The sequence below is a fragment of the Narcine bancroftii genome, chromosome 4, assembly GCF_036971445.1.
Source record: "Narcine bancroftii isolate sNarBan1 chromosome 4, sNarBan1.hap1, whole genome shotgun sequence".
NCBI lineage: Eukaryota > Metazoa > Chordata > Chondrichthyes > Torpediniformes > Narcinidae > Narcine > Narcine bancroftii.
This window is the reverse complement of record NC_091472.1, coordinates 21,741,365-21,762,936: the sequence shown is the minus strand read 5'-3', so window position 1 is coordinate 21,762,936 and position 21,572 is coordinate 21,741,365. Positions and strand designations below refer to the sequence as shown.

General features: G+C 47.6%; 1 protein-coding gene and 1 long non-coding RNA gene across 2 annotated transcripts in view; one reads left to right on the top strand and one right to left on the bottom strand.

Moving 5' to 3' along the window:
• Positions 1–853: 853 nt before the first annotated feature.
• LOC138760385 (uncharacterized) lies at positions 854–6,408 on the bottom strand. Its single transcript, XR_011355581.1, has 2 exons — positions 6,194–6,408; positions 854–1,645 (listed from the first exon to the last, which is right to left on the bottom strand). It is a non-coding gene; the product is annotated as an uncharacterized lncRNA (long non-coding RNA).
• A 69-nt stretch (positions 6,409–6,477) lies between these two features.
• The window catches only part of crim1 (cysteine rich transmembrane BMP regulator 1 (chordin-like)), a 287,206-nt gene continuing 272,111 nt past the window's right edge, over positions 6,478–21,572 (top strand). Inside the window, exons 1-2 of the mRNA XM_069930938.1 lie at positions 6,478–7,389; positions 15,234–15,407. Of these exons, the coding sequence (XP_069787039.1) occupies positions 7,086–7,389; positions 15,234–15,407 (478 nt within the window). The 5' untranslated portion in view covers positions 6,478–7,085. The remainder of the gene's footprint in view (positions 7,390–15,233; positions 15,408–21,572) is intronic.

Below are 21,572 nucleotides of genomic sequence, written 5' to 3'. Positions count from 1 at the left end.
CACTGCAAGGTCACACAAACATATCAAAAGTGACTGGTTAATATTTCTAGGTGTTAGTCATTAAGGGTCAAGTCCACAGAGCGCAACACCTCCTCGTTAGTCAGGAAGGCACAGCAGTGACTACACTTCCTAAAGAGGCTGAGGAGGGTAAGGATACCAGCCTCCCCATCTTAACACCATTTTCCGGGACCAGAAACAAGAGTGTCCTGTCTGGCTGCATCACAGTATGGTCTGGCAGCACCAAAGCGTCGGACCAGAAGTTGATACAGAAAAGATCATCAAAATGACCAAGAAGATCACTGGGGTCTCCCTTTCCTCTATTGACAACATTTACTTGGACTTTGCTCAAATAGGGCTCTAAGAATTATCGAGGACCCTTTCCATCCAGCTTATAGGATCTTTACTCACTACCATCAAGAAGGAGGTGCAAGAGCATCAAAATCAGAACTGCCAGGCTGGGAAATAGCTTCTCCCATGGGCTGTGGGATTGTGAACAGTATCCTTTAACCGAGTATTTACGCATATTTATTTTAAATTATATTTTTATGTACATATGTGATTATTATATGTATGCACTGTGGTCCGGAGAAACGTTGTTTTGTCTGGTTGTATATGTAGAGTCAGATGATAATAATCTTCAGCTTGAAGATTTTCCTCAAGGCAGATCTGTGGGATTTGATTGATGTGTTTACAAACTGGTAGTATGTTGAGGAAAGGATCTCATCTCTCAAGCCCATCCTTTCCAGATATGGGGTGGGGCACTTTGTCTCATAGTTTCACTGAAAAATCTCCTCTTATTTTTTAGGAAAATTCTTCTATAATACAAATGGAAATCAAGAAAACTCCACCAAACTGCAGTAAACCATCCCATGATTTATTATTTAGAACTTTTCTTCAACTATGATGAACCAGCTAGGACCCTTAGAAAGACTGGATAGAAAAGAGGAGGTTTCTCCTCATCTTAGTCTTAGCCCTACAGACTGAGATGGGATTCTGGACCGCCTTTCCCCCCACCCCCCCCCACCACCCCAGCCACTCCCACCCCTATCCTCCGCACATCCGATCTGGCTAGCCTTGTCAGAATGGTGTGACTTGTTGTTGCCACGTTACATGTCAATCATTTGATTTTTCGGTCATAGAGGTACAGCGTTGTCACAAGCCTGTCAGCTCATTTTCTTCATGCCAATCAAATTGCCCATCCAAACTAGACCCATTTGGACTATTAAGCCATAAGGCTATTTGCATGTGTCTGCCCCATGATTCTGTAAACCTTTCCTCTCAGACCTGCCCAAATGTCTTTAAAAGGATCCCTCAAGTCACTGTATCAAAATGACTAATGATTGTATCATCTCTCCATAATCGTTCCTTCTCTGAAGGTATTTGTGTTGAGGTTGACGCTGACGCAGCTGCGTGAAGATCCAACAGGGGAAAACCTTCTACACGTTCACTTCTCTTTGGTCCATGGTACCCGCAGCCCTTATTAGTTCTCCTGTAGTTTGTGTTGTTCAGATGGACGTGGATAGGGTGGGTGTAAACATTTAAGCGGCAAGTAACATGCTGTTTAATGGGATAAGCATAGCTGGGTACTTGTTGGTCAGCATAAACATGGTGGGCTGAAGGGCCTGTGTGTGACTGCCACCCCCATCTGAAAAATAAAATGGAAGGATATTAAATTAACAAATGGAACATGTTTATTGCAAAAAAAGATAAATTAAAATAATTTATATTTTTGATTCAAGTGCATGAATAGATGAATTACAGGTAGAAAGTAGCAGTGTAGAATTGTTTTAGCTGTGAGGGTGCAGTGATCGTGCTCTTTGGCTGTTAGTATTGGTGTCACTGCTATTTCAGTGTGTTTATAATTTAGACAAGAGTGCTTTGGATAATATTCTATGTTTTTACAAATTTGGCACCCGTATACTCAGGTAATGGCATTAAATTTATAATGATATTGTTTTTACCCCTCTGGCCCTGCAGAATCCTCCTCTATATGTTAGAACTGATGAGTTGGGCTGCACGACATCTCTCTCTGCAATCCCAAGGTTCTTTGTTAATTTTTTTTCAAATCTTTTTATTTTTCAATGCATCTTTTTTCTTTTCTTTTTTGGGGTGGGAGGTGGGGCGGGAGGGAGGGAATATGGGATGGATTGAAAACCATTGTGTCTGGAATCAATTTATTCTTTTTGATAGCTGTATGTTATAATAATGGTAGTTACTGAATATATTAAATAAAATATTTTTAAAAAAGAATGCTTTGGATAAAAATCTGAATTTGGGGATGACTCAAAGCATGAAGGGTGGGAAATAATGAGGAGATTAATAATAGATGGCAATGGGATGGGCTGGGAGACTAAGCAGACAGGGGGGGGGCAAAACGTGAAGTGATTCATTTAGACAGATGGAGTATGGGGAGACAATATAGATTCAATGTTCTAAAGGGTGTAGAGCAGGGGTGTCAAACTTAAATTCACGGAGGGTCAAAATTAAAAACTTGGACTAAGTCGAGGGCCGAACTAAATATTTATTGAAAATTTTGAACAACATCTGCATGTTTTCTCTTCTTTCAACATATGTAATGTTAAACTTTAGGATATAACTTTAGGAGGATAATGTTACAGGTCAGGAATAGGTAGCTCAAGTTCACCCTTTGCTTGACCTGAGGGAAACCTATTTGGTCCCTGTGGAGATGTAGTCAGCATTCACAGGCTGTGTCCATTTTGGCCTGCATCAGGACTCAGCATTTCCTGCTCACTCCTCAGGCTCTAGGCCTCTATTCACCCTCGACCCACCATCCCTCTACCTGACCAGTCCTTTACCCAATCTCTACTCACCCCTCACTCCACTCACTCTGCCTCTACCCACCCCATCCTATACATGCCCCTCTACTGCCTCTCCCCTCAACCTGTTCCTCCCTCTACCCATCTCTCACCCTCTAATCACCCCTCCCCTACTCACCCTGCCTCTCCCCTTTTACCTCTTCCCTATCCACCCCTCCTTCTACTCATCCCTCCCTCTAACTGCCCGTCGCACCACCATAACTTCCCCTGCCCATTACTCCTCACCTACACCCTCTGCCCACCCCTGCTTACCCACCCACTCAGGCCCAGCGCGCTGCCGATCAGCCTTTGCGGACAGCCACCATCTCTCTCTTCACGTGCAGGGCTGAACCAGCCGTCCCTGGGGTCCGCGCGGGTGCAAGCGCTGAAGGCCGTGGCGACCGGGAGAAGTGCGCTCGCGCTGTGGAAGGGCCGTCCGGTGCCAGTCGCACGGGACTCGCGCTGCCCGGGGGCTGTGCGCAGCCTGCCATGCCCGTCGCGCCGACAGGAAATCACAGGCGCTCGCCCATCCGCCGTGACAGGTGGGAGAAGTGACTGGTTGTGCGGGGAGTCTTACAACTGGCTTGCCGGCTGATGACATCGACAGACTTCTCGTGTTACAATTTCTCGTGTTACAATGGGGAAGGATGTGCAATGAAGGGGGAGGATGGTGGGGGTCTCATTACCAAAAAACAGCATCGGCTCTCGCTGAAGGGCGGGCCACCTCTAATACATTTTTGAAATGATCTTGCGGGCCAGAGTTTGACATGTGTGGTGTACAGGATCAGAAGGATCTAGGTGTTTAGCTGCATACATCTTTCAAAGTGAAAGGGCATGATGACAGTTTGGCCAGCAGCTAAACTTCGTGAGGAGTTTGAGGGCTGTGGTATGTCCAGGCCTGGTGCTACTTTTAGGCCAACTTGGCAGCCTCCTAGGGTGCAGATCTCAGAGGGGTGCTGTTGAAGAGAGATTCCAATTGCTCCAGCACCTCGGCATCGCGTTGTCTGGGAAGGCAGAGAGAGGAAGTGGTGCAGCGCATGTCAAACGTCACATTAGATACTGCACCCACTGCTCAGCCTGGTCAGGACCCCCACCCCCACCCCCACCCCCGCTCGAATTTCGTGATTTGTTCTGGCAATAAATTCTGATTCCAACCTTGGGATTGTGAGATTCACACACAGCAGCATTGGGTAGAAAAGCAGGGTAGTTATGTTGAACTGCTTGAAATATTGGTTTGCCAACAGCTGGGTATTGTGTGTGATGTGCTCATCTTACTGTAGAAAGGATGGGAAGATTGTGGAGAGGGTGCAGAGAAAATTCACTACAATTAGTCCAGAGATGATGATCAGTTGCGAAATGAATCTCACACTGGTAAAATTATCTGGCCTTTGTTCAGAACTAACTTATCACTCTGTAACTCTGCACTCCGTACTGATTTAGCTTACGTACTACATATGGGTTGACTAGCTGGGCTGCTCACAAAACAAATTTTCTCACTGAGCCAGTTAACTTGAATTTGAACTTGAGATGGGGTAATTCAGCAGAGGGCAGATTGGAGAAGTTGGAATTGTGTTTTTCTTTTTGAATATTTTATTTATAGTGAACTCATGTAAAACTACAGTTTTCATATATCACAATGTTACAAAAATGGAATTGCATTTTTCTCAGATCAAAGCGTGTTGCGAGGAGATTTAATAGAGGTGTAAAAAATCTGAACTGGTGTGAGATGGATGATAGAGGAGAACTGCACCCAAGAGCAGATGCTTCGAGGATTGAGGGCACTGGTTTAAAATTTGTGGCCAAAGACACAGAGGAAATTTGAAATTCTTGTTTTTATATCACAGACAGTGCTTTTAATCTCAAAATGTCTGCTTGCTGGGGTGATGTATACAAAATTATCCAGTCCTTTCAAAGGAAAATTAGGAAGTCAGTCGGGACAAAATACATCATAAAATTATCGAGAAACGTGAGGCACAAGTGGCTGGTGAGATTGCTCAACTGGGAGCTGGTGTAAATTTAATGGGCTGAATGGTCTTCCGCATGCTGCAATTCTATGATCACATTATTCTATGATGCATTTGACTCTGGTGGGATGTCTAAGTGCCACAATGAGAATCTAGTCATAATTCAATAAGCTGAATATGCATCCAGTTCATGACTTCCACCATCAGGGCCAAATCACATGGGAATACCACCACCTGCAGGCTTACACCACTCTAAATGATCACCATTACTGTATATACTCGTGTAATGATCCCCCTCCCCTTTTTGGCCCCAAAAATCATGTGTTTTCCATGTGACCCGTGTAAAAGTCGACCCCCTATTTTTGGCCCCATCCGAACTCAACCGCAACCCCTTGCCTCAGCTGCAGACTCACAGGAGCTCCCCATGGTCCCGACCGCAGATCCTCGCCCCAGCTTCCGAACGCACCTTGCCACCCAGTCCCAGCCATCCGAGCTCCTGATGCCTCGAAGGACACAGTCAAATGGCAGTCAGAAGTATCACCCCCCCCCCAAAAAAAAACAATTACAGTACTTCATTGTCATCGGGGGTAAATCAGAAAATAACACCCACGGGGACAGATGCTGTTACCTAGACCATAACATCAGCGGGAGTCAAGGAGTGGTCAACGTTTCGGGTCGGGACCCTTCCTTGGAGGAGGATGGCGGTGGTTCAAGTTCGACAAGCGGTGGGGGAAGAGCAGTAAATGCTGATCTCAGTTCACCACCCAAGAAAGACTTCAGTAGATCCCTCTCCCATTCCGCTGAGATTGCCAGAAGCTTTCATCTGTTCGCCAGTTCAGGTGACTTAGTCTTTTATCGCTTGCTCGGTGAGGTCTGCGCTGGGACCAGCGCAAACTCTCAACCTTCCTGTGAACTGGCGATTGAATTTCCTTCGGATCTCACGGGGTGACCCTGACAACCGCTCAGAAGCCTGGAGAAGTTACTGTCCTTTTGCAGCTCTGCACTTGCTGGAAGCAGAATCCGCTCCAGTCCCCACGTGTAAAACAAAATATCTGTGTAACCCCATTGGAATGTGGCACAGAAAATTCTTCTTGACCTCCTTTATGCCATTGATGGGACGTTTTTTTTAATATTTGGGCCGAGGGAAGGGTCAGAATGGATTGGTGGGTTATAAGCATTTAAAACTTGGCACAGATTGACGGAGCACAGCTCATCCAGTTACTTCCTGTAATTTAAGTGAGTCACCACCTCCACTCCCCACCCCCTTTGCCCACTGAAGCGCTTCCAGTTGCTAAATATTGCAAAAGTGTCAAAAGATTGGGTTCAGAATGTTTAAGGATAAAGAAGCTTCAATGAAGCTCTAGCATGTGAACTGATGTTTACTTTCATCTGATGTTTCTTCTTGTTGGTTACCTGAGAAATGAGGGGGCTTCGAAATGTCGCCAGGGTCTTCATATGGTGTGCATGCATTTGGAATTTTAAAAGGAAATGCACAGAGTTACAAGAAATATCGGAGCAGGACAATAAGGAGGCGGAGAAAGGGGGAATTTACAGCGGATCGACCATGTAACAATGTGTGGAATGCGCGCACGCGCACTGCCCTGTTCGGGGAGGGCGGCCCTGCCATGGGAGGGAGGGGCGGGGCTCCGCGGGCACGTCACAATGGCAGCGTGGGCGGATTGACAGGCGAGGGAGCGGGCTGGTTGGCTGGAACGGGGCCCGTGTCGAGGTCCATGTGTGCTGCGGGGTCGAGCGCCGCTCGCTGCCCCACTCACTCAGCTCCGAGGCGTGCGATCAAGCCAAACCAAGCTCGTGTGACAAGCCAAGCTCAGGCGCTGTTCGCTTTAGGACCGCTCGTTCCAGCCTCAGAGGAGGAGGAGGAGGGAGGGGAGGGGGTGGGAAAAATAAAAACCCAGACCCTGTTCACCTTCAGCAGAAAAGGAGAGGAATCGCTGGCATCTCAGAAAACAACAGCAGGAAAAACATTGCAGAAGTTGAAAGAGGCGAAGAAGAAAATAAGAAGTCGGCTCAACTTTGTTGGTTCTTTTTACCAGGAAGAAACTTTTTTTGGGGGGGGGTGGGGGAATTTGTTTGCATTTTATTCTTTGCATGGTGCTAAATTGAATTGCGTCTGTATTTGGAGGTGATCTTATTTTTTTAGACTTCACCTCTCGAAGATTTTTTAAAAACTTTCCCTGCGATTCTTACTGCATTTTTTTTTGAGGAGGGGACAGATTTTTTTGGGGGGGGGGGTGTGGTAAAAAGTTTTTTTTCCAAACTTATTTTTTAAAAAAAGGTGGCGGAGATGGCCCCTTCTTGGATGTACCTGGCTCTGAGGTTTTTGGGAGTGATGCACCTCTGGGCTCAGAGTGGCCGGGCTCTGGTCTGCTTGCCCTGCGACGGATCCAAGTGCGAGGAGCCGAGGAATTGTTCGGGCAGCATCCTGATGGGCTTCTGCGGCTGCTGCGCCACTTGTGCCAAGCAGCAGAACGAGAGCTGCGGCGGCGTCTACGGCTTGTACGGCACTTGCGACCTCGGCCTCCAGTGCGTTATCAAGCCGCCCTTCAGCGGCGACTCCATCACCGGCTACGAAGTTGGCATTTGCCAAGGTAGGTGGTGCGCACCGTGACTTTTAACGGGGCCGAATGCAAGTTGACTCCAGTTTCCATCGTTCAGCGGGAAATAGAGAGGGAGGGTTGATTCTACAACCCCATGGAAGAATTGAAAGAGTAAAGTCCGCAGCGCCCGTGGTTGAAGTCAAAGCTGGAGAAACTCAAGCAGGTCCTTTATAGAGCAAAGATTAAGATACACGGGGTTGAGCCCTTCATCAAGGTAACACCCATTAAGAAAAGATGAGGTACCTGGTTCTGTCGCCCCCAAAGTCAAGCAGCACTTCCTGACACTGTCTCTTATCAGTGCATTTTAATTGTGGGTTTAGTTTGATTTGATGATGATTTGCGCTGCAAATGATTCTCTGGTCTTTTTTTTAATGTGTTTAATAGATAACAGCTCCCTCAATGCATTGGGGTTGGGGCTTCTCTCTCTTTTTGGGTTACCGTTGCGAACGGATGACCTGCTGTGTTTGGATTCGGTGTGGCGCAGCTCGAAGGTTTTTTAATTTGACAGGAATGTTTGCTATGCCTGCGGGTGGATCGGATCCCAGAATTGGAAGCCACACCGTGCCTCCAGGAAAAGGGGAACTGAACTGCAGACAGAGACAGTGCGAGCTGGCGAGTGCCTGCCACTCTCCGCCTGTTCCAACGAACTGCAGACCAGTGGCGCACCGGGAAACTTGCCTTCGCAACTTTCATTCCCATTGCGTGGGCGTCGGGGGCCACACGGAGCTGGGCCGTTATTTCCCGGGGGAGGGGGAAAGAGAGAGAATGCACCCACACTCCGTGCCAGTCGTTGCATCAGAGATTAGCGGGAGGCGCCGTCTTTCGAAGTGATCAGCTGGCATGACAGACCTGGGTTTGTGAATAAGAAAGGGTGTCTGGAAATGCAGGGTCTTAACTTCGCAGAATGAAATTGGCCAGAGAAATAAAAACATAGATGCTTCCCCCTCCCCCCCCAAAAAAAGATTGGAAATACTTGCCTTTTCCAGATCTGCCTTCAGTGTGATCCGGTGATTTGTATTTTATGTATTTAAGGTATTCTATGTTCATCGATAGGACTGCAGGTTTTTTAAAAGAACACTGCAACATCTGAAGCTCCCCACCCCGTTAATTCCCACTCGTGCGAAGGAACTTGCCCTGAGTTTTCAACATTGAAAGGCAGACGGCACCAGTGAGTCGGGCGAAATAAATTCTCAGGACGGAACGAAACAATAGCTGAATTCGAAATTGCTTCTCCAGGAACTGAATTCCGGCTCTTTTCTGTCTCAGCCTAACGTTGGCAGTTAGCGTTTGCCCAGGGGACGGGGGAGAGTGATCCGAAGGTGGGACGGGGGAGAGTGATCCGAAGGTGGGACGGGGGAGAGTGATCCGAAAGTGGGACGGGGGAGAGTGATCCGAAAGTGGGACGGGGGAGAGTGATCCGAAGGTGGGACGGGGGAGAGTGATCCGAAGGTGGGACGGGGGAGAGTGATCCGAAGGTGGGACGGGGGAGAGTGATCCGAAGGTGGGACGGGGGAGAGTGATCCGAAGGTGGGACGGGGGAGAGTGATCCGAAGGTGGGACGGGGGAGAGTGATCCGAAGGTGGGACGGGGGAGAGTGATCCGAAGGTGGGACGGGGGAGAGTGATCCGAAGGTGGGACGGGGGAGAGTGATCCGAAGGTGGGACGGGTGGTGTCTGAGACATGTGCTTATTTTTGTAAAGCTGACTACGATCGGCCTCGGGGTTACAAGGATTTTTCTTCCAGATTCTTGGGCAGGAGAATGTGTCCGTTCCCCCCACCTCCCCCGTTTCTTATCCCTCCACCCGCTCTCCTTCACATCCCAAGGATTTCCTTTACAGTACCGTTGGGATCTTCACAGGCGCAGCTCCAAAGTTTTGAGCAAATGACTCGGCAGTGCAAGTTACTAACCCACCTTAAGATGTCAAGAAGGGAGGTGGATTCAAAAAGCACCAGTTGCGTCCCCGCTCTTGTAAAACAAAGCATGCCGTCTTCGTTTGTCTGCAATTCTAAGATCGAAGTGGATGGGACCAAATAGTGGTTATCTTATTCTCACTCTGAGTTGTGCTTGGCAGGTTAGGTCAATAACCTCCATGAAGTACATTAACTTCAGCCAGAAATCGAAAGGAGCAAGCCAAAATCAGATAAAAACGACCCGCTTTCTCCACTGCATTAACTGGGCTACATTTCCAGACCCTGGACTAATGTTGCAAAGATATGGGTTCCCATCCCAGCAGGGGATTAAGATGAACGCATTAAAACGTGGCTGTGGACGGGCTGGTGAAGGGTACCAGGAATCGGGATGCGAGAGGGTGCCACGGGCACTGATCAGATGGGAAGCTTGGGTCTGGAGCTCGGGTTGCCGATGGTTTGGACTGTGTGGGCTGCGGGAGCCCTGGAGGCGAATCCACGGACCCTTTGACTCTGGGACTTCTTTGCCTGCCAGTTTCTTCTGTGGTGAATCTATCTGCCTTGTGGAAGACTAAAGCAAGTTTTGTGTAATATTACAGTTGTTTTATGACAGGACATCTTTAAGGACGCTGATCATTTTGCTGGGAAAAATCCCTCACCTGACTCGAAATGATGCCCAACTGTGCCCAGGTCCCAATCGTCCCACGTAGGAGGGCTTTCAATCCATTGCATGAAAGAATGAAAAGATTTAACAGCAGCACCCTGATGTGTAAGGAAGTAGTGTTTCTAGAAGGGAAGGAGGGTAATGTACCAAAGGTTGACCTGGCTCTGGACAATCAGATCTAATGTGAGTCAGACGTCATTGACGGGAAGGACATTTCAGATTTATTGTCAGTGTCCATTAGTGGCAGGGTTAGCGCAACGCTTTCCAGCGATTGGGATCCCGTGCTGTCTGTAATGAGTTTGCATGTTCTCCCTGCGTCGTGTGGGTTTTTCTCTGGCGGGGGGGGTTCTAGTTTCCAACCACCATTCAAAATCTACAGGGGCTGTAGGTTAATAGGATGTAAATTGGGTGGCACGGACACATGGGCTCGAATGGCCTGTTAATGTGCTGTATGTCTAAATTTTTTTAAAAATTAATGACATCACATAACACCCTGAGATTCTTTTCCCTACGGGCGAGGCAAAATTACCGATTATTAGTACTGCCCAAAAAAAAACGTAGTCAATGTACATAGGTAAACAATAAAGAAAGGTGAACAAACTGCAATAGAGGGAGAAAAGTAAATAAACTGCAAAAGTTAAAGTCTTAAATAAGTCCCTGATTGAATTTGTCGTTGAGGATTCTGATAGTGGAGGGGTAGCAGCTGATCCTGAACATGCTAGCCTTGTGGCACCTATAACTCTTTCCTGATGGGAGCAGTGAGAACAGAGTGTGTGCTGAGTGGTGTAGGTCTTCGATGCACTCCAACAGTAATGTTTCCTCTAGATGCTCTCAATGGTGGGGAGGGATTTGCCTGTGATGTCCTGGGCTGTGTCCACTACCTTTTGCTGGGCTTTATGCTCAGGTGTCCCCATCTCAGACCGTGATGCAGCCGGTCAGCACACTGTCACCGTACATACGTATAAATTTGCCAGCGTTTCCGATGTCTACTTCTGAGGAAGTAGAGCCGCTGATGACGGCTTCCTTCGTGATGCCACTGGTGTATTGGGTTCGGGAGAGATCCTCTAAGATGGTGACTACCAAGAACTGAAATGTGCTCACCTTTGATCCTCCAATGGTCACTGGATCGGACACCTCCAGTTTTCCCTTCCAGAAATCAACGAACAACTTCTTGTTGTCAGTCCTACAAACCAATTACATAAAAGGATGGGAGCCACAGGAGACTGTAGAAACAGTGTTATATGACAGTTGAGGTGTGAACTAACGTGATGATAAAAAAGATTTTTCAGCCAGTTGGATAGTTGTGGCAAGTTTAGATTTTAAACAGCAAAAGTTAAATAGCTTCTGCAATATGGGGCTTCTTCATACACCTTAGCCCCAATAGACTCTTTTTATCAAGCAATTAGCATGCTGGATATTGCATTGTGCTCTAATGCAGTGTGTGTTAGCTGCAAACACTTCCTGCCTCTTCCTTTCCTTCTCCCATCAGCTAGCTACCCCCTTTTGAGCCCTCTGCCCTCTCCCCATCACTTATCAGCTTTTTTCTCTTCTACCCTCCTACCTATGACCTCTTACCTTTTAGCCTATGCTCCTCCCCTTTCCCTTTCCACCTCCTTCAAGGCCGCAATCTTGGTTACGCTTTGCTTCTTGTGGTGACCTGTTGCGTTTTTGTGTGCTGCACTTGACCCTGGCAGATGTCCTGAGTCCTGCTGCTTTGTACTTGATAAAATAAAGGGCTATCGAAAAGGAAAGGGACAGTGGAGACTACTACAGCTCACGTCGTAACTTGTTCTCCCTGGGATGGAGCATTGCAACACGCTGATGTCATCAGATGGAAGGGGAAGCTGGAAGAAATGCTTTCACACAGAGGATTATCTGGGGACACGAGAATGCTTCACCGCAACGCCCACGGAGACTTAGATTTTATCATTCCTTTAAAAGAATTGGATATTATTTGAAAGGAAAGGACATGAAAATGGGGAAGATAGATTGCAGCAGTTGGTCCTTGACTGTCGAAAATGTGCATTGTTGCAAAGAGATTCAGATGTGTTAATTTATTCTTAAAACCAAAATGCTGCTCACAGTTTAAATGCGAGAACGACTGTGGGGCATTCGTTTCTTTCCTCCTTCCTGAGCTGATATTTTGCTTTAAAGACTGAGTTTTTTTTAATAAAGAAACAAAATATGTTGAAGAACTCTGGCAGCCGAACCATGTGAAACAATGTGCAGATCAAACATCTGGGTGTAATTTCTACGACTATGGAGTTGCTTCCAGTTTCCTGGAACTTCAAGTTGGCGTGTTGATTCCGATGTTATCACTATGGACCCTTCATCGGAATAGAATCAGAGAATATTTATGACACAGATGGCCATTCAGCCCATCACCTCCGTACTAGTTTTCAAGAGGAGTTGTGAGTCTCCACCAGATTTTAAAAAATACAATGCAAAGAGGACTTTATTATTGATAAAAAAATTATCAGTGCCTTTGAGTACATTGTATACATAGATATTCACTGCTGGAGGAGCAATGTCAAGGGTTGTCCCTTGACTTAGGGGCTGAGGGGAGTCAAGGTATAGTGCAGGAGGCACTGAAGATGTAGAATTCTCTACCCAAGAGAGCTGCGGAGACCATGGAACACTACCGCATAGAAACAGGCACTTCGACCCAAACTTTTATTCTGCCTCGTCCCACTGACCTGGACCCGGACCACAGCGCTCCCATCCTTGTACCTATCCAAATTTTTCTTGTATGTCAAAATTGAGCCCACATTGACCAATTCAGCTGGCAGCTCATACCACTCTCTGCCTGAAGAAGTTTTCCCCTCATGTTCCCTTTAAACATCTCACCTTTCACCCATGTCCACCAGACAGAATCACTAAAAGTATTTAAAGAGGAGGTAGACAAATTTTGAATGATTGGGGAACTGAGGGCATGAAGAGTTGAGGCCTGGAATGAAACAACCATGAATGGTAGGACGGGCTTGAGGGCCGGTGGGTCTTCCCCTGACTTTGCTGTGTTGTTCCTGTTGTTATTGGCAGTGGGAAGGTCCAGCAGATCGTCTGGTCACCGTGAAGTCGTGTGAGTGCATCGATCGTGAATCTTGTTTCAGTATCACAGCATAGGCAGACTTCAGAATGATCAGAGACATACAATATTCCTGCATAGTACAGGCCCTTCAGCCCACAGTGTTGTGCAAATCTACATAAACCTGGTCAAAATCTAAACCTTCCCTACCTCACACCCGTAACCTATTATTCTTATATCCATCCCTGTCTAAAGGCTCTTTTACACTGCCCTTGAAAGACGGTAATTAACTACCTTTTTACTGCTTCACGTACCTGTATGAATGGGGGGGGGGGGGGGGGGGGTTCATTTTCATCTGGGCAGCTAGTATCAGAGCCGATGCATTTCGTATCAGCTCCAGTGTAAAAGGCTGACCTGCCTTCCCGTGAATCCAAGCTGTGATGCTGCAGGTCCCGCCGGGTCCTATGTGAAAGGTCGCACTGAACCGGTTTTCCTTGGTTCAGTGTGAATACTTCAGTCTGACCCGACTTTAAATGCAGGTCGTTGACAAACCAAATTTACTAGGATGTCTGTGTAAAAAAGGATATAAGAGTCTTTTAAATGATCCTATTACACCAGCCTCTACTGGCAACCCTAGCAATGCATTCCAGGCACCCTCTACTCTCTGAAAAAAGAAAAAACTTACCCTTTATCTGTCCCATAAACATTCCTCCCTCACCTTGTACAGATGTCCTCTAATATTTGCAGAGGTATCCAAAGGTGATTCTACATGATGTAAACTTCGATTTGCTCAAACACTTTAGTTGTGTTTGGACAGATTCCCTGGCAGTGCAGGGAGAGAAGAAATGAGGTTCATGTTGTGAAGAACGTTCCTGCCATGATTGGTGATAAATGAGCAGAGACAGCTTGATGATCAGATTGTCACATTATACCTGGTCATGGGTGGGAAGGTTAATTTACAATGCTGTGGCAGCACCAGTGGCCTAGGTTCAAATCTGGCCCTACCTGTGAGGAGTTTGTACGTTCTCCCTGTGACCTTAGTGGGTTTCCACCGGATTCTCCGATTTTCTCCCATGGTTCAAAAACGTACAGGGGTTGTAGGTGAATTGGTATATTTGAGAGGTGTGGGCTCGTGGGCCAAAACCTAGTCAAGTTAAAAAAAAGCCAAGTCAAACTTCTTTGTCATCTGATTGCACAGGTACAAACCAATGAAACAGCGTTCTCTGGCAAAACAATCAGACACACAACCAAATATAACACACATGCAGACAAACGATACATATTCAGGACAAGTATTCATACGTACAAATAAATAAATATTGTTCTGTGAACGTGAGGGTCTCGGATGGTTAGTGTGAGCAATTCCTTGGGTCATTCAACATACTCATTGCCCATGGGAAGAAGCTGTTCCTCAGCCTGGTGGTTCTGGCTCTGATATTCCTGCATCTCTTTCCCAATGGGAGCAGCTGAAACATGCTGTGTGCTGGGTGGAAGGGGATCCTCGACGATTTTGCATGCCCTCTTCAGACAACGATGCCAGTAGATCACATCTTACCGTTATTCCACTTTACGTTAAATTTAGAGATAATTTTAAAATACTGCAGCCCTTTCTAAAGTCTAACTTCATAACATGAAACTAGCCTCTGGTGTTTTCCATTGTTTACAGTAGTGGGCAAGACAGACCATGCCAGCATTCATTGTCCATCTGTACATTCTACTTGTGTATACCACAATAAACTCACATTCAGTCATACAGCTCTAATTGCCCCTGAAGGAAAATTAAAAAACAACACGGTAATAACTATTGGGTCTCAAACAGTCATTCCCTGATGAGCTTTCCAGAGAATCAGAATGGTTTGTACAACAACGTCAGGGTTAATATGAGAGCTTATTTAATTATTTAAAGTTAATTTATTTAATGACTTGAATTCTCCAGTTGCTGTGGTGAGATTCAAACTCATGTCACTGGGTCATTGGTCCAGCATTCTGACTCCAAGTCCAGTTACTCAACCACTATGCTACTGTGCCCTGTTGTCTGGAGTCCACATGTGTAAAACACAGCTAAAATCATCCTACAAATGTCCACATAAATGTTTATTAGCGGTAATCAAATAAATTGGTGGCTAAATTGGTGCCAAAGTTGTGACTGGTTTAATGGTTAAGCTCCGTTTACAGCAGCAGGAATCTTGTGAGTTTGTTTCGATCCTAGGCCGTGTTCTGAGAATCTGTTTCTTTCAGATGAGAACTGGGAAGATGACCAGCTTCATGGAGATGAGCCCTGCGATAAAAACCTGGCTACGGGCTGCAATATTATCAATGGGAGGTGCGAGTGTGATGCCATTCGGACCTGTAGCAATCCTTTTGGCTTTCCAGATCGGCAGAGCTGCCTATCGGCACTAAAGCGGATTGAAGGTGAGTACTTGTGGAACAATGGTGAAGCACCTCAGAGTTGGAGTAGTTCAATTCAGAATTGTTTTCTGTCAGACATTGTAAAAAGTGGACATCCTGTAGCGTTTAGAGATCAAACTTTGTCTATGGCTGTCAAAGGTGAGATATCATCTCTGCCTCTCCCACCTTTCAGTCTTTCCCCTACATTTCTTCCCCTGCATCTCCCCACAATCTTCCCTTCAGCTCTTCCCTCTCCCCTTTTCCCCCTCTCTTTTCCTTTCCCCCTCCCCTTTTCTTCCTTTCCCTCTCTCCTCCTTCCCCCACTCCTCTTTTTCCACTCCTTTTCCCCATCCTTCCCTAGACCCCCCCTTTCCCCCCGCCCCCCCTTTCCCACCGCCCCCCCTTTCCCCAGCCCCCCCTTTCCCTCCCACCCCCCCTTTCCCCTGACCCCCCTTTCCCCCGACCCCCCTTTCCCCCGACCCCCCTTTCCCCCGACCCCCCTTTCCCTCGACCCCCCTTCCCCCGACCCCCCTTCCCCCGACCCCCTTTCCCCCGACCCCCCTTCCCCCGACCCCCCTTCCCCCGACCCCCCTTCCCCCGACCCCCCTTCCCCCGACCCCCCTTCCCCCGACCCCCCTTCCCCCGACCCCCTTCCCCCGACCCCCCTTCCCCCGACCCCCCTTCCCCCGACCCCCCTTTCCCCCGACCCCCCTTTCCCCCCGACCCCCCTTTCCCCCGACCCCCCCTTTCCCCCCGACCCCCCCTTTCCCCCCGACCCCCCCTTTCCCCCCGACCCCCCCGACCCCCCTTTCCCCCGACCCCCCTTTCCCCCCGACCCCCCTTTCCCCCCGACCCCCCTTTCCCCCCGACCCCCCTTTCCCCCCGACCCCCCTTGTCCCCGACCCCCCTTGTCCCCCGACCCCCCTTTCCCCCGACCCCTTTCCCCCGACCCCCCTTCCCCCGACCCCCCTTCCCCCGACCCCCCTTCCCCCGACCCCCCTTCCCCCGACCCCCTTCCCCCGACCCCCCTTCCCCCGACCCCCCTTTCCCCCGACCCCCCTTTCCCCGACCCCCCTTTCCCCCGACCCCCCTTTCCCCCCGACCCCCCGACCCCCCTTTCCCCGACCCCCCTTTCCCCCGACCCCCCCTTTCCCCCCGACCCCCCTTTCCCCCCGACCCCCCTTTCCCCCCGACCCCCCTTTCCCCCCGACCCCCCTTTCCCCCCGACCCCCCTTTCCCCCCGACCCCCCTTTCCCCCCGACCCCCCTTACTTCCCCCTCTCCCCCACCTTCTCTTCCTCTTTCCCTCTACTCTTTTTACACCACCTCTCTTCCCCATTCCCTTCTCCCATCCCCTCTTTCTCCCCCCCCCCCCCCCCCCAGAGACAAACGAACCAACTGTCCTTTATGGGATCGAGTAAAATGTAGAGGGGATTGAACACAGTTATATTGCAGGGATTGAGCCAGATTATACTGGATCAGAATCGCATCCTGCTCCTCCCAGAACCCAGCTATTCCTGTGGCCACAGTTGGACTTTTGAGTTCATGGGGGTTCAACCATTTTTCCTGCTTTATTGGCCTTCGTTTCCCACACGGCAGAGTGGTTTGTGAGTGTCTGCTCCTGTTACATAACTGAGTTATCTAAAGGCCAAAGTACCACACTTTCATAGTTTGATGTTACAAACGGCTTTAACTATCAATCAGGGGCATGCAAAATCATTCAAAAGGATTGAAATGCTGTTCATACGTATTAAAAATAAATATAGATGTTTAAAACTCAGTGGTGTATGAAAGATAAAATGAAAGAAGATACATTTTCTTGCATTTTCAAACTAGGTTGGCAACTCCAAAAAAAAAGCACTTGGTGAAAGTCAGGGTGGGGAGGGGAGTAAAAAATACTGGGAAACCCCAGCTGGGCAGACGGCATCAGTGCAGAGAGAACTGTAGTTTATCATTTCCAGTTAATGGCCCTTTATCAAAATCCAAGCCATTGACCTGAAATGTTAGCCCATTCTCTCTCCGTGGATCCTCCCTGTCCTACTGAAGATGGCTGACATTTTGACTGTCCATTCCCCTAAATAGTGGCGAGGCATTGCTGGAGTCACGCTGAGGAGCCCAGATGCAGTTACACTGGTTCCCGTCCTCAGGAAGTTTGAGCTCTGTCCCTGGACTCTGGGAGCAGGTGGGGAGTCCAATGCAGCGGCACCTGATCTCTGCTTGCTGGTGCAGTGTGGATGCTTTGAAGTTAGGTCTGGTTGCAGTGAGTGGAAGGGTCTTGGGGAGCACTGATGAATGGAGACACCTTGGAGTACAAATCCAAAGGTGGTAGTGCAAGGCATATGGGACACAGGCCTTCATTAGTGAGGGCATTGAGTAGAAGAATGGCTCTAACTTTATAAGACTTAGTTCAGCCTGGCGAGTGCAGTTCTGTGGGCTGGAAGGATGATTTTGCTCAAGAGGGATTCACCGGGATGAGGAGAGAGTGGAGAAATTTTGTCTATTCTCCCTGGAGTGGGGGAGTGGACATGACTGAGATCTACAAAATGATGAATGGTATAGATAGGTAAGACTGCATGGAACATTTCCCTATCTCAGAGGTAGATAGGTCAAGGGGAAATTCAGAGAACAAGGTCTGACATGGAGTTAGAGGAGATCTGAGGGAGGATGTTTAGATGCAGAGAGCGCTGAGTTCCTAGAGTCCAATGCCTGGGAGAGATGGCGAGACAGGGTCACTGACAGCATGGAAGAGATCCCAGATAAAGCACAGAAGGGTATAGACAAGGTGGATGGATTGTTGATAGTGTGTACTGGTCGACAGGGATATGATGGGCCAAAGCGCCTGTCAGCTAACAACACTTGAATATGATGATATTGCTGGAATAACCATTTAATTTATAAAGGCACCTTCAGAAGGAAGGGGCAACACATTTGATTGGACTCCCACTCTTTCACAAGGGGTGATTTGTAAGCCTGCAGACATGGAAACATTGACACAAAGATCCATATCTGTGTACCTTCCTGATGTTTCTGCTTGTGTGTGAATGGACAAGCATGTGTGTGAGTGCAGTTTGAGTGGGTATGTGTGTATGGTTCCTTGGCGGGGGGTGGTGGGGGGGGTATGTGTGTATGGTTCTGGGGGGGGAGAGACAAGTTTGGAAATAGTGTCGGGGTGGCATCTTTGTAAATTTCTGATAATGTGAGACCATGTGTGTGTATTGTCCTCACGTGTTGACAACATGTGTGTGCATGCGAACATGTCCTCCATATACACGTGTGTGCATGCGGACATGTCCTCCATAAACTCGTGTGTGCATGCAAGTGTGTCCTCCATATACACGTGTGTGCATGCGAACATGTCCTCCATATACATGTGTGTGCATGCGAACATGTCCTCCATATACACGTGTGTGCATGCGAACATGTCCTCCATATACACGTGTGTGCATGCGGACATGTCCTCTGTATCACTGACATCACTAGGAGGGGAGGACTGCACTGGGTGACACCAAAATGACTCTGTAAAATTTTTGTGCAGTGTTTCAGGAGAAATTTATTATTTTTATAAAAATATTCCTGCAGTTAGTTATAACAGGAAAAACATTTTTCGTCAGCTCAGCTGACATGTATCAATATACCTACAAGGCTAAAACTCTAATTTACTTTTTGAACTCTGGTCAGAGCTCTCCTTCATTCAGTGGTGCTGCCGACATATAAGGAACAAATACCTGTTTCTTCTGAGCTTGGTACACTTGTATACTTTGTCCATATTGTTGGGTGGTTGGGGGGGGTTAACACCATGAGTTACCGGATGACACCAACCCTAGTGATGCAGACGTCACTGCTCCATATACATGTGTTTGTGTGTGCAAATGTCCTCCATATACACATGTGCAAAGCTGTGGGTGCACATGTATGTGTGTCTAAGGAGGACATGTATATATTGAGAGGTGTGTGCTCATTAATGCACATGTTGAGAGTGTGGTTGTATGTTTGGATGGATGGGCCATGTGTGTATGAGAGAAGATATAAGTATGCATGAATGCGTTTGAGCGTATCTCATGATGAGTGTACAGTGTGACTACAGGAGTGTGAATTGGAGAGTGTACATGCCTGCTTGTGTCATTGTACATGAGCTTTGCTTTTCTCTGTGCATGTGTGTGTCGGATTGGATGTGCTTATGTTGTGTTTGTGAGCATGTATAACAGAGTATATGTGTGTGTGCATGCAGGCGTATGTGAATGTGTGCATTTGTTTGAGAGTATGTCTTTGAGATTGCGTGTAATTTTCTGTGTATCTGAGTGAGTGCATTTGAGATCTTGTGTTTGTACGTGTGCGCGTGTGTGCACGCGTACAGGTATGTTTGTGCATAAGTGGGTTCTGAAGTCCCACTTAGAACCCTTTGGTAATGCTGCCAGGTTAGTGTCTGCTGATCAACTGCAACAGTATCTGTGATCACTGCAGATAAACCTCAGCCAGAACCCTCATCCAATTATTTCACAGCAGGCTATAACTATTTGGTTGGTCTGGATCTGCTGGAAACAAATGCCTGCTGGATTTGTTTGGGTTTGCAGGGCTACTGTGTGCAGGTGCTGACAGACAGAGGCACAGCTGCCTCATTCTTTCACTGGAGATGGAGCAACGTTTGAACAGACTCCACCTGCCAGCGCAAACACAGCATGAGATGAGGCAGTCTGTGGAATTTGCTACGTTATTCGGTGAAGTCCTGTCCCTGACTGCCTTCGAAACCCTTGCCTGCTCGCCCACCTCCCCCTACCACTGCCCCCTTCCTTTGAATGCGCTCCTCAGTCAGTAACGTGAGAAGTTGCATGAGGAGTGGTTGGTGTTAGATGTAGGAGAGCTCCTACTCTCCTTCTCTGCAAACAACTACTATTGTCCTTGGTGGTCTCTGGGAGGGTTGAATAGGCAATGTAATTTCCTCAGTGCAAGGTTTTAAATGTAATTGAACATAGAAGGTTACAGCCCTTCAGCCTATGATGTAGTGCTGACCTATGTAAATCTATTCCACAACAATCTAATCCTTCTCTACCTCACATCTATAACCCCTTATTTTTCTTACATCCCTGTACCAATCTTTGAATGTCCCTGTTGTACCAGCCTCCACTGCCACCCACACCAAAGCAATCCAAGCTTGTGTGAAAAACTTACCTAAACTTTCCTTCACTCACCTTAAAAAGTTGTCCTCTGGCATTTACTATGTTTGCCTTGGGAAAAAGGTGCTGGCTGTTCACCCCATCCAAGCCACCCTCATATTTTTATACTGAACACCTCTATTATGTCACCACTCATTCTTCATTGCTCCAAAGGAAAAAATAAACATGCTCATCCATCCAAACATACAACCACACTCTCAACATGTGCATTTATGAGCACACATCTCTCAATACATACATGTTTCAGCCTTGCTTCATCAGAGATGTTCCTCAGTCCAGGCAACATCTTGCTAAACCTCTTCTTCGCCCTCCCTCATGCTTCCACATCCTTCCAATAATGTGGCGACCAGAAATGAATGCAATACTGCAAGTGTGATCTAAGTGTAGAGCTGCAACCTTACCTGGCAGCTCTTGAACTCAATCCCCCGACTGATGAAGCCCAGTACACCATACACATTTTTAATCACCCTATCAACTTGCACGTCAACCTTGAGGGATCTCCTGACCTGGACCTCAAGATCTCTCTTTTCCTCCGCGCTGTTGAGAATTGCTTTAGGTTTGTGTCTGCCCTCAATAACAATGTTCACCCAGTAAGTGCCAGTCAAGGTTGCACCTTCTAATGGAAAGTCTAGACTGCTCAGGGGAGGAAGATTCAGGAAGGTTTCCTGCTGTGGATCTGGAATTGCAAAATTCCAGAAGGGGAACACACCGCTCCATCTACTTTGGCCTTGCACACTTGTGTTTCAGTTCAAGCAACCCAGTATTTGAGCCCATCAGCCACTGGAAGTCACGTCTTCTGTCACTGAGCTGCTGGAGAGACTCAGCAGATCAGACCGCAACCATGAGCAGAAATGGTCAGTCACCTAACCGCTTCTTCTTGTGGATGTTGTCTGAGCTACTGAGTCTCTCCAGCAGCTATCTTATTGTTTGTTCAAGATTCCAGCGTCTACAAGCTTTATCTTTCTCTGTTAATGGTTTGAGAACTTGTGTTGCACCCCTTCTTTTGTTACTTGGCACAA